The sequence below is a fragment of the Mustela nivalis genome, assembly GCF_964662115.1.
Source record: "Mustela nivalis genome assembly, chromosome: 10".
Taxonomy (NCBI): domain Eukaryota; kingdom Metazoa; phylum Chordata; class Mammalia; order Carnivora; family Mustelidae; genus Mustela; species Mustela nivalis.
In genome coordinates, this window is record NC_139029.1 from 5,339,512 (window position 1) to 5,351,987 (window position 12,476).

A 12,476-nucleotide genomic window follows, 5' to 3' on the forward strand; every position below is an offset into this window, starting at 1 on the left:
AGAAATAATCACTGCTTTAGAGTTATGGGGTTTTGTATCCCTTTAGATGTAACAATATGGTATACAATATTAAGCAGAGTCTCTAGTAATAAACCTACCTTGCATTCCTAGAATAAATCCCAGTTGGTCATAATGTCATTTTTAATGAGATATTAAAATTTTAAAGGATTTGATTAATTAGATTTAATGTTTTTCTCTTCATTAATTTCTATTTTTATTTCTATCTTCCTTCTCTGTGTTTTTTTGCTGTATAACAGCTTTTATTCATACTAGCCTAGAAATACTCCAAATGCCCATCAATAAGGAAATGGGTAAAGTTATATATTTGTAAAATGAAATACTTGACAAAAATACAGAAATACAAAGTTAAGAAGTACTGATAAACAGCACACCTCAAAAAGTTTCAAATATTAAAATGCTGAGTGAAAGTAGCCAGGCACACAAATGGCACATACTGTATGATTCCACTTCTAGTGAATCAATTTCTACAACAGCCAAAACTAATTTATGTGAGAGAAATCAGAATAATGGTTGCTTCTGGGTGGGAAGTTTTAAGATGAGAGTAGTTTAAGAGAACGTTCTGGAATGTAGTGTTCAGGGTCGAATTTATCAAAATTCATGAAAATATAAACTTAGGGTGTGTTTTACTTATAAATATTTTTAAAGTATCGGGGAAAATAAAACAGCAAGTGTCACTAGCATGTAAGTATGGCTGTTTAAAGTTGCTGTTCCTGGGGTGCCTGGATGGCTCAGTCGGTTCAGCATCCAACTCTTGTTTCAGCGCAGGTCCTCAGATGGAGCCCACGTCAGAATCCACGCTCAGTATGGAGTCTGCTTATCCCTCCCCTCACCACCGCTCGCTCTCTCTCTCTCTCTCTCTCTCTCTCTCTCAAATAAATAAATAAATAAGTGTGTTTTTAAAAAATAAAGTCACTGTTCTTGGCAGTTAAGGAGCCATCCTGTACAGAGCCCTGAGTACTAAGCAGAGCTGACGAGAGAGTAGGCAAGTCCACTATGGTTGGCATCCATTTTGAAGTATTTTTCATGTCACCTGTTGCTGAAGAGTAGAGCTTATAAAGACTAGAGATCACATTTTTAATTTTTTTAAAAGATTTTATTTATTTATTTGACAGAGATCACAAGCAGGCAGAGAGAGAGAGAGAGAGAGGAGGAAGCAGGCTCACCGCTGAGCAGAGAGACCCATGCAGGGCTCGATCCCAGGACCCTGAGATCATGACCTGAGCTGAAGGCAGAGGCTTTAGCCCACTGAGCCACCCAGGCACCCCTAGAGATTACATTTTAAAAGCATGTGCTTGAGGATCATTTTAAGCATTCAATTTTTTTTCTCTCCAAAGCAGCCTTTTCGTCTATTCCCTCAAAGGCAGTACACTATCTGACCGTGTTTGTGGAATGAGGGAGGAGAGACTGATAAGAGAAAACTGCCACCACTCTCACCTTGCCAAAATACCTTGTTTCAGAGCCTCCAAGGTCCTATGCGCCGTATTTCTAATGGGATGCTTCACTGTTAACAGAAATAGGACTGAAGACTGGGAAGGGCCCTATTTAAGGGGACTTGCCTTCATCAGAAACAAAGGCTTCCTGCTGGACTCATTTTGGTGTAACTTGGTATTTCTTGGTGCGGTGCCCCACACCCACACCCACACCCTGGGCACAGCACCCTTTGACAAGCGCCCCAACTGGTGGGAGACAGTGATCGAAGGGGATGAAGGAGCACGGAAAGAACCCTCTTACACAGGAGAGAACAGAAACAGAAGTATGGCCCAGAAATCCATTCCATCCAAACTATCCATGACTGGGAAAGTCTCTGTAGATTCCCAGGCACATGCAAATCTTGGAGAAACTTGCCAAGAGGTGCACAGGCAATGCATGGAATGCTCAGAGCAGGAGGCCTGCCTAGAGCATCAGTCGCCCCCTCTTGCCTGAGCGCAAAGGGAAGGAAAGGTCTTGAGACAGAGTCGGCATCTTGTCAACTGTGAGCCATGTGACTAAATGACAGGTACAGAATTTTTTTTTTTTAAGATTTTATTTATTTATTTGACAGACAGAGATCACAAATAGGCAGAGAGGCAGACAGAGAGAGAGAGAGGAAGCAGGCTCCACGCTGAGCAGAGAGCCCAATACAATGTGGGGCTCAATCCCAGGACCCTGGAATCACGACCTTAGCTGAAGGCAGAGGCTTTAACCCACTGAGCCACCCAGGCGCCCCAAGTACAGAATTTTCTTTAAAGACTTTTATTTATTTACTTGACAAGAGAGACACAGCAAGAGAAGAAACACAAGCAGGGAGAGTGGGGCAGGGGGAAGCAGGCTCCCTTTTGAGCAGAGAGCCCCATCCGGGGCTCAATCCCAGGACCCTGGGATCATGACCTGAGCCGAAGGCAGAGGCTTAATGACTGAGCCACCCAGGCACCCCCAGAACTTTTTTTAAGTTTCTTTTCTGTTTTTCATTCTTCTGCTCCTCTTGCCTTTCTAGGGGTTATCTGAACACTTTCTATGATTCATTTTGACTTACTTACGGTGTTTTGAGAATATCACTCCACACAGTTCCCTAAATAGTTGTTTATGTGTGTGACTGACGTCACTTCCACTTCAGTGCCTCAGCCTCCCCGCCGTCAAATGGAGCTGCTTTAAGCATCTCCTCTGCATAAGCTGAGCTGGACATCAGTGCATCCTTTTGATTTATTTGTTGTTCTTTTTATCATTTAATCTGGGAACCCAATTGTTTAATTTTCTTCTCTCATTTAAACTGATGTGTTTAGTGTAACTAGCTTTCCTTTGATCAGTGTTTTAAATGCATGCCGCAGATTCTAGTATACAGGATTTTGACTTGTTTTTAAAAACTTCTTTAATTTCGGGGTGCCTGGGTGGCTCAGTAGGTTAAAGCCTCTGCCTTCAGCTCAGGTCATGATCTCAGGGTCCTAGGATCGAGCCCTGTATCGGGCTCTCTGCTCAGCGGTGAGCCTGCTTCCTCCTCTCTCTCTGCCTGCCTCCCTGCCTACTTGTGATCTCTGTCCGTCAAATAAATAAATAAAATCTTTTAAAATAAATAAAGATAGAGTATATTTTTAAAAAATTCTTTAATTTCAAAATAAATTCCTTTAATTTCAGTTTTATTCCCCCTTCTACTCAGGAGTTTAGCAGGAAGCTTTATTTTCTTAAGTTTTTAATTTTAATTCCTGTATAGTTAACATGCAGTGCTGTATCTGTTTCAGGGGCACACTACAATGAGCCAACAATTCTAAAGGTGCTCGTCATGGTAAGTGTCCTCTAAATCCCCATCACCTATCCTGCGCCCCCTCTCCGGTGACCATCAGTGTGTTCTCTATAGTTAATAAACAGGAAGTTTGAAATTTCCAGGTGAAAGGAAATTTCTGTTCTTTGTTTTTGTTTGTAAACTACAGTTTATTGCCTTTTAGTCAGATAAATGTTTCCTTTGTGTTCTAACATATGATGAGTTTGAGAATGTGCCAGGGCACATAAAAGAACGTGCATTCTTTATAGAGTATAGAGTTCAATATGTGTCTATATTATTAAATGCATAGAAATAAATGTGTAACAAGAATCAGAACATCTCCTCTGAAGAAAATTCTTCAATACTACTGAGCGACACAAAAGTAAACATGAACAAATGGAAAAACATCCCCCTGTTCTCAGATAGGAAAAGTCCACATCGTGTTTCTCCACAGTTTAAGCCATAAATTCAATGCTATCTAGCTATTTAACGGAATGAAACACTTCACCATGAAGAGTCACAGGAAAACAAACAACGGAGAAGGGGAAACTATCAGTGTCGCGGTAAAACGCGCTACAGAGCCTCCACAATTAAAGGAGCATGGCGGTGGCACTTATAGACAACAGATGACAGAGTAACAAGCCTGGAACACACATGGAAGTAATCTACGCCAAAGGTGGCATCTTGAGCCACTGAGGTTAAAGACAGGCTTTTGGTCTACATGCTGCTGAAGTGAGCATAAGATAGGTTTTATTGAAAAATAAATTTTTATTGAAAAATTTTTATTGAAAAATAAAACCCATCTTATGCTGGGATGACTGGGTAGAAAAATAATGTTGGGATGACTAGTATTGAAAAACAAAACCTATCTTATGCTGGGATGACGGGGTAGAACTCCTCTGTAAACCAGGTGCAGGGTAGGACTCAAAGACCTGAGGGAATCAATGAAAAAACTGCCAAATGTGACCAGGTAAAAGTAAGTTTTGCAGAATTTTTTTTTTAAACCACAAAAGAAAACTGACAAGTGAGAGCATTTGCAGCATATACAAGAGAAAGTGTAAAGAACTTTTCCAGACAGAAAGACAAAAAAAAAATCCCAAAGGAAATGACAGGAACAGGTAACTCATTAAAAAAAGACAAAAATATCCCTCAAACATAATGAAAAAACACTCAAACTCAATCACTGTTAGCAAGATAAAGTGGAATACGGAGATACTACTTCTCACCTATCAGACTGGCATAATTTTATAAAAATAAAACCACACGTTCATTGAGGAAACCGAGGGAACACTAACTGGAATGTGCTTTCCGGAGGAAAACCACACACACATAGGCCTTTCAACCCAGCAACCTCTTTCTGATGACCACTCCCCCACCCTACCACCCCACCCCCCGACAGCAGCGAAGACCCACACCCAGCAATAAGGAACTGCACATGATTAGGGTATTCACTGCAACATCACTTATGACTGGACCATCCTGGAAACAACCTAAGTGACTGTTCACAGGACAGCAGCTAAATAAACTATGGTCCAGCCACACGGTGGAGTTCCACGCAGCTCTAAGAGAATGAGGAAGATCTCTATGAACTGATACGGAGCAATTTCCAAAACATACCATTAAGTTTAAAAAAAAAGAAAGAAAAAGAAACACAAAAGCATATCTTCATACAAGAAAGACGAGGTTATAAGAACAAACATGAACTTGCTCTCTTGAAATGAAAACATGCAGAAGCGACAAACTAAGCAGCAAAGCAATCAATTACAATTACCTATAGCTTGTGGGTAGGAAAGAGGTGGGGCATGGTAGCATGGCAAGAGAGTTGACAACTACATGTCTGTCCACAGCCCTGATCCTCAGAAGCACAGTCATGGTCCACACACCTTCACATACCCAAAACTTAACAAAAGTCCACACCAACCAGAAGGAGCTATAAGTGGAACGTGAAGTCCAACAGGTGAGCCTAACTCCATTACAAACGGATAACACAGTCACACATAAGGAAGTGTGAAAAAACAGAACTGACCTAAGCTTCATTGGAAAATGCTATTTTGTTGATGTATTTCAAGACCAAAGACAAAAATTTAGTCAATACCTCTGTTTCTCACAGGGACTAGGGTTACAAATTCTGAAACCATGTGTATTCTTGAAGAAAATAAAAATATTGTATCTTAACAACTGGAACAGGATTTTTCACTGTTGAAGAAAATAAGTTGCAAAAAGAGGCAGAATAAGATGAATCTTGTGGTGTTGGACTACAAGCATGCCTTCCTTCTCTGCTCTTAGCCACCCGAGAATACAAGAGGTCGGCAGTGTGCAAACTACAAGAGGGATCTCACCAGAACGCTGTACTCCAATCCCAGACGTCCAGCATCCAGAACTGTGAGAAATAAATTTCTGTTGTTTACAAATCACGCACTCTATGGTATTTTGTTACAGGAACGTGAATGGAATAGGACATTAGTGAAATTCAAAAGTTCAGTTGTATCATGCTAATGTTAATATCCTGGTTCTGATAGCCATTCTACACTTACGTCAGATGTTAACACTGAGGAAGACTAGGGGAAACACAGTTCTTACTATAAGGGCCTATTTAGCCAGAGTGATTCCATCGGGTTAAACAGTGATTTTGTTGTTTATACAGTAGAACTTAAACTGTCCCTGCCTCCCTTCTCCCCAGGGGACTTACTTAAAAACAAGTCCCAGAAACCAGTCCCAGGTAACAAAGCCCAAATACAAGGGTGGGTCAGGCCAGGTGGAGACATCCAATCAGTGGGGGGATGCATACTGTCTCCCTAGCTACCATGGGCCCTGCCCTTTGGGCGCCTTTTGGGTGCCAGCTCTAACCAAGATGATAGACTAGTTCAAATATCTACTATAGGGTAAACTGTAATTCAATTGGTCACTTATGTGTGACCTAGCATGACTGTGCAGCTTTCTCTGTGTGTTTTACAATCTCACTGGCCACCTGTGTGTGGCCAGGCCCAACCACATGGCCTTTGCCTTTAAAAGCTCATCTGTAAGGCAGAGAGAGGTCACCTCTTCCTAAGAGACGGCCCTGGCCAGTCAGTTTGATTCTTGATTCTTGGCGTGAAATAAAGTTTTGCTTGACCTTCGCTTTTTATCAGTCTCGCTCCTTTGATCACTGACCCATTATTGGGGGACCCAACACTTATAACTTTTCTGTGTGTCTACGAGTAGCTCCAGATAAAAGAATTTTTAAGGGACCCAGAAGTACTCAAGAGCAGAGAAAGTGCATTGTTCAGGTGGGTGCTCCCAGCACCTCAGAGTCCTTCCCCAACTAGCAGCTCAATGACCTGTTAAATGATGAAAGAGCCAATAAATAAAATGATTGTCAAGTCACGGTGTCTAAAGAAGTACTAAGCATGTACAGACAAAACAACAAAAATGTTGAAGGTCGAAGTTACTTCAAATGTAAAAACAACAGTTGATTAAAGCCAGGAAATGATCTTGGAACTGCAAAACTAAAAGTTCCGAGGCATCATGAAGCTCCCCGGGGAAGTCTCGGGAGCTGAAGGCCCTGTGTCAATGCTAAGAATGGCTGGAAAACTGTACAAAGATGTAATTAGTCTGTACCAATCCCTACACGTATGATCTTAAATGCCCATAACAAAGCAAAGAGATCAATTTCAGAATGAAAACGGGGAGATCAGAGGCTCTGCAGAGCCAGTTCAGGGCTTCTTGGTCCAGAGGGCTGCCAGAAAATTCCCTCTAAAACAAATTCTTAGCTAAGATGATGGCTTGTCACCTGACCTGAGGATGTTGTGGATGTTGTGGGTTTTTTCCTAAGTGATTCCTTGTAGAAGCAGATAATCAGAAAGCAGAGAAACAGCCCTCAAGTCGTTGAGACACTTCTGATACTTGGGAATTCTATGTTACAGGTGCTCAGTAAAGCCGAAAATGCTGCCAGGTCACATGATCATGGTCCAATCACAAAGCAATCTCTCTAGATCCCTTCTTTGATCATCCATAAAACATGATCCTTAGGGTGAAAAAAGTAACACAACAAACAAATTGCAAGCAGTGATTTTTATTTAACGTAATAAAACTTACCTGCTCGTTGTCAGAGCAGGTTTACCTGCTCATTCTTAGAGCACCTGGAGACATCTCCTCAAGCTAAACTCTTCCTCCCATACCTGAAGTACCCAATCAACTCAGCCAAGAGGCAACAGAAAAATAAAATAAATCTGAGTAATGTACCATCGATAACTCGGCACAGAACTATATTTAATTTCACTTTTTCTTTTCTGCCTTTTATGCTCTACGTACCACTTCAGATTCAATGACTGTAAGCACTACTCACGCTACACTGAGTATGAGGCATTCTGAGAGATTTTTTCACGCCCCTTCTCTTAGGGGATGCAGAACCAGAAGATGTGTGGTTCAGGGTTCTGTCACTTAAAAATATGGCTCTGAGTAAGTCTGTCAAAAGGATGGCTCAAAAGTTAACAAACTTGATTTGATCACAAAATTATATGGCAGAGCCCAGATTGAAACTAAAGTCCTCTCATTCCAGGGCACCTGGGTGGCTCAGTCGGTTAAGTGTTCGAAGTCTTGGTTTCAGCTCAGGTCATGATCTCGGCGTCGTGAGCGTCGTGAGATGGAGCCCCATATCGGGCTCCACACTGGGCAGGGAGTCTGCTAGAGACCCCCTCCCACTTCCTCTTTCTCTACACCTCCTCCCAACTATGTGCTCATGTTCTCTCTCTCTCTCTCAAATAAAGAAATCTTAAACAACAACGAAAAATCTGAAGTCTTCTCATTTCGATCTGTGTTTTTTTCTATTTCATCAGCATGGGCCAAAAACACATACCAAGGAGTAAAGAACACTCAAAAATATTCTTGAAAGATACAAACTTTACTGTAAGGCTACAGATAAACATAATGAAGAAATCAAACAGCAGCAGAACATAAGCCTGAAAGGCAAGGATGAGGGACAGCCAAGGCAAGAATCTAAAAACGGCAGGCAAGCAGTAATGCTGATCTCAACACAGGTTTCTGTGACCAATGGACCCACAGATTCCTCTGAAAGTGACTTTTAGTTTGGACAGGGAAATACTATAATCTCCACACAGAACTGTCTTCTGTCTGATTCATCAGGGCCAGAGGACAAAGAGCTGCCCTCCCTTGTAACACAACTCTAGCACCAGCTTCAAAGAGAATGTCTACAGCGGTTTCCTCCTGAGGGAGCGCAATGGCAGGAGCCCCCGCAGGTTGACTGCGCCCCATGAACCCACACACTGAGCACTTTGATCTTTGACAAGAAGGGTGCTAAGCACTAACACCATCAGTCTTTCTTTTTCTTATTTCTCCTCCACGTTTTCCACCATGTTCATTTGATCCTCTTTCATGTGCCTATGGACTATGTTATTTGTCTCTTTCAAAACTGATTTTATTTTTGGCAGAACTGCTTTATAGCTATAAAGAAAAAATTCTTTGTGGTAAAAAACTTTGTGGAAGAAAAGTTAAAAAACTTTGTGGAAGAAAAGTTAAAGATTGGGGCACTGGGTGGCTCAGTCAATTGGGTGTCCAACTCTTGATTTCAGCTTGGGTAATGGACTTGGGGTCAGGGGGTCAAGCCCACATCATGCTCTCCCTCCCCCTCTCTCCCTGCTCCCCCTCCCTACCACTGGCACTCTCTCGCAAATAAATGAATAAATAAAATATTTTTAAAAAGTAAAGGTTAATTCACTACCACCGCCTGCCATATTTTAAAATTAAAGTATTCTAGGGGCACCTGGGTGGCTCAGCTGGTTAAGCATCTGAATTCATCTCAGGTTATGATCTCAGGGGCCGAGGTCATGTCAGGCTCCATGCTCAGTGGGGAGTCTGTGTGCCCCTCTGCCCCTCCCTCCAGCTCCACACTCTCTCTCAAATAAAACCTTAAAAACTAAATAAATTAATCACTGAATTAAATCAAATCAAAGTAATCTAGTTTTGGTAAAAAGAAAAGAAACAAAGAGAGACTTGGGGTTGAGGGGGGCACCATTCAATGCTGCTTTTATGGGAGATGATCTCAGAGCAAGCACTCTAAAACTGAGAACCAGGCAAGATTCCTAAGTAATGGTAAGAACCATACATATGAGCTCAGATGCAGACAAATGTTAATACGTGTGCAAGTATTTACTGAGCACCTACTGGGCCAGTTCAATAATTATGTGACCACTATCATCTCTTATCTTTGGGGGGAAAAAAATCCATGTCAGGTCACCCAAAGAGCTAACAAATCAAATTTAAGATGACAGCTATAATGAAACCACCTCACGGCCACTTCAAAGAAAATACCACAGGAAGGGACACCTGGGTGGCTCAGTCATTAAGCATCTGCCTTAGGCTCAGGTCATGATCCCAGTGTCCTGGGATCAAGCCCCATAACAGGCTTCCAGCTCAGCGGGGAGCCTGCTTCTCTCTCTCTCCAGCTCCCCCATGCTTGTGTTCCCTCTTGCTATCTCTCTCTGTCATAAATAAATAAAATCTTAAATAAATTTTTTTTAAGAATCTTAAAAAAAAAAAAAAAAGAAAGAAAGAAAGAAAAAGGAAATTAAAAAAAGGAAGAAAGGACTCATCCGTAAGGGTTCTAGTCACATCCACAGTGAAAACAAGACCGAGAATTACCATCAGCACACTAGCCCTTCGGTCGCCAGGGAAGGGACAATGACCACGCGGTTAAACATCTCCAGAAAGTGTCTGACTATAAACTAGCTAAATCACTTGGTCCAGTTGGAATTATGTGGGACAACTGGTTCCTCTAAAAAGGGTAAAACAGGGGCTCCCAGGTGGCTAAGCCAGTTAAGTGCCTAACTTCAGCTCAGGTCATGATCTCAGGATAGAGGTGCACACAGGGCTGCTCCCTGCTCAGTGGGGAGTCTACTTGTCCCTCTCCCTTTGCCCCTTCCCCTGCTCATGCTTTCTTTATCTCTCTCTCTCTCTCTCTCGAGTAGGTAAATAAAATAGTTTAAAAAAAAATTTTTTTTTCTAATAGAAAGGGTAAAATAGTATAAAATGACTCCACGAATCTGAAGAGCCACTAATAGTTAAATATATTCATTTTAAGCAAATACATCAAAACATGTTAAATAACCAGAGTTATGTCTCACATACTTATTTGTTTTAACTTCCACTCTACATTGCTTAAAATCATGAACCTCAACCAATGAAACAAAACAGAAACAGGAGGGGGAAAGCATATAGCAAGTTAGGAAAGAATGCTAGGATCAAGACACTTGTCTCCACAAACAATTTAATGGCTCCATCCATCCATCCATCCATCCATCCTTCCATTAACTTGCTTTGTTCAGCATTTCAGTTTAATACTGGAAAGTCACTGCCACAAAGACATAGAAAGCTAGTGGGAATTTTGGAAGACATTTATAAAACACCACAGCAATTCTCTATATTTATCTGGAAGTCCTGTAAGAGGCCAAATATAACCACACACACCCCTTCCCATAGAGCAGGGATTGGCCCATGGCCATTTTTATACAGCCCAGAACCAACAATAGTTTTTATATTTTAAATGGCTAAAGAGGGGCGCCTGGGTGGCTAAGTCCATTAAGCAGCTGCCTTCGGCTCAGGTTATGATCCCAGGGTCCTGGGATAGAGTCCCCCATCAGGCTCCTTGCTCTGCAGGGAGCCTGCTTCTCCCTCTGCCTCTGCCTGCCACTCTGCCTGCCCGTACTCTCTATCTCTAACAAATAAATAAATAAAAATTTTTTAAAAAGCCTAAAGAAAGAAATTTTTTTAAAGGGGGGGGAGGAGGTAGTATCTCCTGACATGTGGAAATTAAATGAAATTCAAAATTTAGTGTCCATAAGTAAAGTTTTATGCATAGGTGACCTCATTTATTTACACGTTTCCTCTGACGTCTGTGCTACAGTGGCTGAGCAGAGCGGCTACACAATGGGGACCATATGAAAGAGGACCTGGCCCAAATCATCTACCCAAACCTGCCCTAAAAGTTACTACTAATCTGCCTTGAAATAACTGGCTTTAGCTCGGTAGCTTAACAGAAGAGACTCCAGATGGTTTTACTGAATACCATATGAGTAATAGAGAAACTATTTTATCTCATTATAGTTAAGCTAAAAGCAAGCAAATCCCTATGACTTTTTTTTCCAACTGTATTCTTTAAAAAAGAAAAGTAGTCTTCCACCACTTTGTTCTTTCTGGTTGGAAAAGAGTTATATGAATATTACTTGTTTTACTTCCCCTACTACTTAAGAAGCCCAAAGTCTTCCACTTACATACAAAATAAACCAAAATATAGATCTCAGTGTTCTTTTCCTGAAAAGGACAGAAAATACCATAAAGTTCAAAAGCAGTGGCTTATAGCCACTTTTTCACGTAATTGCCTAATCCTAACATGTAATACTACCTCCTTATTCAGAATAAAATCTTCAATATATTCTCCCTAACTCAAAGCCTTTTGGTAGGAAATTTTTCATACATACAAAACATCAGAAGAATAGGTCCACTCCTATAAAACTTGCCTAGACTCCCAAGTACATGTTGCCATACTTGGGTCACCCATTTCTCTATCTTTTCTAGTAGAAGTTAACTGATTCTTTAAAAAATAATCTGCAGACCATCATTACACTCCATCCTAAATACTTTAGCAACCAGTGGCAGGATACTAGTTTTCAACACCAGCATACTAACAAGGAAACAGAGGTACAAAACTACAGAGAAGGTATAAAAAAAACTTTTTTAAGTTGTTTTCCCCCACTCAGATAAATGAAAATACAGGTAACCTCTCAAATGCCAATAATCCACAAAGTTAACCCTGGCGTGTGAGCTTACTGAGACCGTAAGAGTAGCCTGGTTAATATCCTGATTATCGAAAGTGATTAGGATAGCTTAGAATCTCTACCTCCCGTGCTCGAGGACCGCTCCTTTGCAGGAAAGACCATGGCTCTGGCACTTACCTAAGGGCAGCAGCATGGTATGTGTCAACGTAATCAGAAATGAAGAGCTCTCGGTTCTTAATAACTGGGTCTGTAATGACAAGTTCTCTTCCAGAGTCTGTCAAAATAATTAATTAAGAAGATATTAAAATTGAGCCTCCAAAAACAATTAGGAAAATTTTTGCAAAATCTTTCTTTCAGGTTCACCTGCCACTACACAAAGTACAATAAATAACCAGGTCTGGTTAGGAGAAATAATAACAGGAACAAAGGATCCTGTTGGGTATGTTTTACATACT

At 41.2% G+C, this 12,476-nt stretch overlaps 1 protein-coding gene across 7 annotated transcripts in view; it reads right to left on the reverse strand.

Moving 5' to 3' along the window:
• The window catches only part of RERE (arginine-glutamic acid dipeptide repeats), a 417,613-nt gene that overhangs the window by 150,546 nt on the left and 254,591 nt on the right, over window positions 1-12,476 (reverse strand). For all 7 annotated transcript variants that reach the window (XM_082685303.1, XM_082685300.1, XM_082685297.1 and 4 more), the window contains one exon: window positions 12,199-12,295. In XM_082685303.1, coding sequence (XP_082541429.1) covers window positions 12,199-12,295 — 97 coding nt within the window. The remainder of the gene's footprint in view (window positions 1-12,198; window positions 12,296-12,476) is intronic.